At 37.6% G+C, this 4,365-nt stretch overlaps 1 protein-coding gene across 1 annotated transcript in view; it reads left to right on the top strand.

Annotated features, from left to right (window-relative positions):
• ACTR8 (actin related protein 8) overlaps positions 1–3,893 on the top strand; it is a 19,217-nt gene extending 15,324 nt beyond the window's left edge. The window contains exons 11-13 of the mRNA XM_015816207.1: positions 2,502–2,766; positions 2,952–3,115; positions 3,691–3,893. Coding sequence (XP_015671693.1) covers positions 2,502–2,766; positions 2,952–3,115; positions 3,691–3,834 — 573 coding nt within the window. The 3' untranslated portion in view covers positions 3,835–3,893. The remainder of the gene's footprint in view (positions 1–2,501; positions 2,767–2,951; positions 3,116–3,690) is intronic.
• Positions 3,894–4,365: the final 472 nt, after the last annotated feature.

Genomic DNA, 4,365 nt, shown 5'->3' with positions numbered 1-4,365 from the left:
TTAGAGTGCCGTCGGCCAGACAATGCCGGCTGGCGACCCCCAGGGGGAGAGCCTTCTCTGTGGCAGCTCCTGCCCTCTGGAATGACCTACCCCCCGACCTACGTACAGTTGCGGACCTGCGCCTTTTTCGCCGAGCCCTGAAGGCCCATCTATTCTGTGCGGCCGGCCTGGCGTAGTTTGATTATGTTTCAGTGGGGGGGTTTTGTATGGGTGTGTTTTTAGAACAGGCCTGTTATTTAATTCGATTTTAAAACAGAAACTATTTATTTATTATTGTGGTTTTTAGTATCGCCTGTTCACCGCCCTGAGTCCCGCAAGGGAGATAGGGCGGTATATAAATTTAATAAATAAATAAATAAAAAAAATCAGATTATGAGGATAAGAATACAGTCAGATCAGGGTGTCTCAACTACATATGATGGTTATAATTTAAGTGTGCTTTTTCAGCTAATAATTGTAGTTTATAAAGCTCGCTTGCTTCAGCTATCTATAAGATTATCTAGTGTTTAATACACAGATGTCATAAGAAACTGCACATAATTTAAAATCAAAGTAGACATGTTAGATGTTCTTGCAGTCATGCCAAAGAAGAAGGCAAGAGACAGCTATTACAGTTGGCACAATCTCTTTATGTGTAATTGTGCTTGTATGCTTACATGTACATTTACAGTATTTAACTATCCTGAAGTATAAGCACTATGATGCTTTAATTTGTTTTTATTACCCAGATACTTCTTTTTCAGGGTTTTTTTTTAACTAAAATCAATGTATAGGATTCCTATTTGGAAGTTATAGAATTGAGTTGAATGGATGTAATTATTGGCTACACTGGGGATATCCAGTGTAGGCAAGAAGAATACACCATGTTTACAAAAAAGAATATCCTAAATTTAAAATTGCCTCCCCAAAATGAATAGGCAGGGGGGGGAAAGATAGAGATAAACATTCTTTGCAATCAGAGTGTCTGTTTTATCAACCTAACCTTGCCAATTCTAGCAGAAACCAATCCTTGAGTTTGCCCCCCAAAATATATATGAGACACTGTTATGTATGTATACCCCATGCCAGAAGCCACACAGAAAAGGAAGGATATGGATAAAAAAACCCCACATGTTCATATTAATTGAATTATTTAAATTGTAAAACAAAGTACCCCTATATATAAAATTATTGATGTCTCACTTCTACCAACCATTTTCTCTCACAGATACCTAATAATATAAAACATAGAGGTACAAATGCACACATCCACCCAGTGTGGGGGAGTCAAGATGGTAATATGATGCCAGATCCATCACTTTTTAGGTAAATTGATTTTACATACACACACACACACATATACACATAGACAACAGGGCATGCTCCATCTTCCATCATATCTGTTTTGATTAACCCCCCCCCCCCCCGTAGACACCATCACATTCCCCCCCTCTCCTTTTAGTACCATAACTAGATATGAAAGGATGGGGAAAATGTAACTAACGGAAAGAACGAAAAGGAAAGAAGTCTTGTTCAGTTATTAGAAAAGGGTTTACTATTCACTAAACCAGGGGTGGGCAACTATGGCAACTTTACGACCTATGGACTTTGACTCCCAGAATTCCTGAGCCAGCCATGCTCTATACAAATCTTCCCACCTAGGCAAATGCTAATCATTTCCAAGATATAACAGAATAGAATAACAGAGTTGGAATCCCTGCTCAAGCAGGAAACCCTGTACCATTTCAGACAAATGGCTGTCCAATCTCTTCTTAAAAACTTCCAGTGTTGGAGCACCCACAACTTCTGGAGGCAAGTCGTTCCACTGATTAATTGTTCTGTCAGGAAATTTCTCCTTAGTTCTAAGTTGGTTCTCTCCTTGATTAGTTTCCATCCATTGTTTCTTGCCTGCCTTCAGGTGGTTTGGAGAATAGCTTGACTCCCTCTTCTCTGTGGCTGCCCCTTAGATATTGGAACACTGCTATCATGTCCCCCCTCGTCCTTCTCTTCATTAAACTGGACATACTCAATTCCTGCAACAGTTCTTCCTTTGTTTTAGCCTTCAGTCCCCTAATCATCTTTGTTGCTCTTCTCTGTATTCTTTTACTTTTTAGCAGCCACATCTAGTCATTTGCAGCTCATGTATTTCCTTGTTTTCAACAGCAATCGATGAATAAAAAAGCTTGTGAAATTGTTGAGATTCTTTTAATGTTATTCTGGATTTTTGTGGTCGACTATCTTGATATATATATATATTAAAAAAATCAGAGTATTAAGTAATTCACAAAACAATACTTGTGTGTTGTCAGTTCTCATCCAATGGTATAGATACCTGTGGTTTTGGATGGGAGAGTCAATTGCAGCAGTAAATACAGTTTCTTGGGCCTTTTACTTTAAGAATTAGGTCTGACTAATTAGGAAGTAAACTTGGAGGAACAGAAATAGCACTGAGCTTTTAGGTGTTCTTCAGCTTGAGTTATGGGCGGGATTTTATTGAAAAATAATCTTATTTTTTTTCCCAGTCTGCAAAAGCAACAGCTGATCGAAAATCCATGACCAAGCTGGGTGGATTTGATGGAGATCTCCGAGGCCAATCTGCAAGTGTTGCTGAAAATGTTTATCCTTCAGAAGTGGACTTAGGCAGTTCTCATAGTGACTGCATTATTGGTGGAAATGAATCTGAAGAAATGCTAACAACTCACATGTCCCGAAAAACGGCTGTATCTCAATTTGAAGGGAAAGCTTTAGGCCTTGACAAAGCAATTCTGCACAGCATTGACTGCTGTGGTAAGAAAACTGTATTACTTTGTGTGATATGTAATACTAATTGTTTCAGGCAAGATTTATGCTACTCATAGTAGATTTCATCAGTGTATATAAAATACTTATTTTTCCAATTATTGTATTAATTGTTATTTTTCCAATGTGTTTGTTACAGTTTATTTACAGTTCTTTCATGTGCACTTTTCTAGCATCAGATGATACCAAAAAGAAAATGTACAGTTCAATCCTTGTAGTTGGAGGTGGCTTGATGTTCCACAAAGCTCAAGAATTTCTTCAACATAGAATTCTCAACAAAATGCCTCCTTCTTTCAGAAGAGTTGTTGAAAATGTAGAAGTCATTACAAGACCAAAGGTATCTTTGTATGGATTTGTGCAGATTTTCAAATAGGAGAGCAGCTGGATAAAGCTAGATAATGTAAGGGAATTAATTATGCAATAATCAAACACATTTTGAGATGAGTAATAGGCTCTCTGTTCCATTCAGAGGGATGCTTCACTCACAGTACTGCTGTGAGCATAGGTTGAGATGGCCACGTCTCCCAAAGGCTCAACTGCACCAATCAAGGGCTTTCTAGAATTATATACCCATGGCAGTTGTAAGTACAGAAGTACACTTGGGATTAGCAAAATCTTCTGTGAATACTCCTTGTAGATAATTTCTATTTGTAGCACCAGTTTTATTATATTAATAGGTATTGAATTGGTTTCTGCATTCACTGGAATCTGTTTGACAATTGAAGCAATGGCAGACTTTGGGGTAGTCAGCAAAATAAAAATATGTTTTTTTCCCCAAAAGTAAGTTGGTTCTATCTGTTCTTTTAGAGCCTTTAGAATTTAGCCACATTTGTAAAGGTTCAAGGAATCGGCCATGGGTTCATGTTTAAATTTTAATTGTATGGTATTTTTGTATCTGTTTATTAATATTAGGATATGGATCCACGTTTGATTGCTTGGAAAGGTGGTGCTGTTCTAGCCTGCCTAGATACAACGCAGGAGCTCTGGATTTATCAACAAGAATGGCAGCGCTTTGGTGTCCGTATGTTACGTGAAAGAGCTGCGTTTGTGTGGTGATCCAGTATTATTTAGAAATAGAATGTTTCCCTGATCCCTAGTTTTGTGTTTTAAATAAATTAAACAGATTAAATTATGTTTCCTCTGGAATCATTTAAAAATAAGGCATAATGTTATTAAAGATTTCTCTAAACCCTTTCCTCTAGTCCAGTGTTTTTCAAACTTGCAACATTAAAATGTGTGGACTTCAACTCTCAGAATTCATGAACCAGCCATGCCATGTTTCCAGAATTCCCTAGCCAGACAGCCATGCTGGCTATGGAATTCTGAGAGTTGATGTTTACACATCTTAAAGTTGCCAAGTTTGAAAAACACTATTCTCGTTGAATATTTTATAATGATCTTAGTGAAGTCTTAGTGACAGAAAATACAAAGCAGTTTAAAAAAAAACTCCAAATCAAAAATACAGCCAAGATGTGCACACATCCAGAGCACCAGACCTGGGTGCCTATTGGAATAATGCCAGTTGGCAGAATTGGTACAAGAGATTACAGCTTTCAAAATTTCCTGGCTACTAAACACACATTATCT

The sequence above is a fragment of the Protobothrops mucrosquamatus genome, unplaced genomic scaffold, assembly GCF_001527695.2.
Source record: "Protobothrops mucrosquamatus isolate PMUCROS unplaced genomic scaffold, P.Mucros_1.0 scaffold414, whole genome shotgun sequence".
Lineage (NCBI taxonomy): Eukaryota > Metazoa > Chordata > Lepidosauria > Squamata > Viperidae > Protobothrops > Protobothrops mucrosquamatus.
Note: the sequence above shows the minus strand (reverse complement) of the source record. Positions and strands in the feature narration are given on the sequence as shown.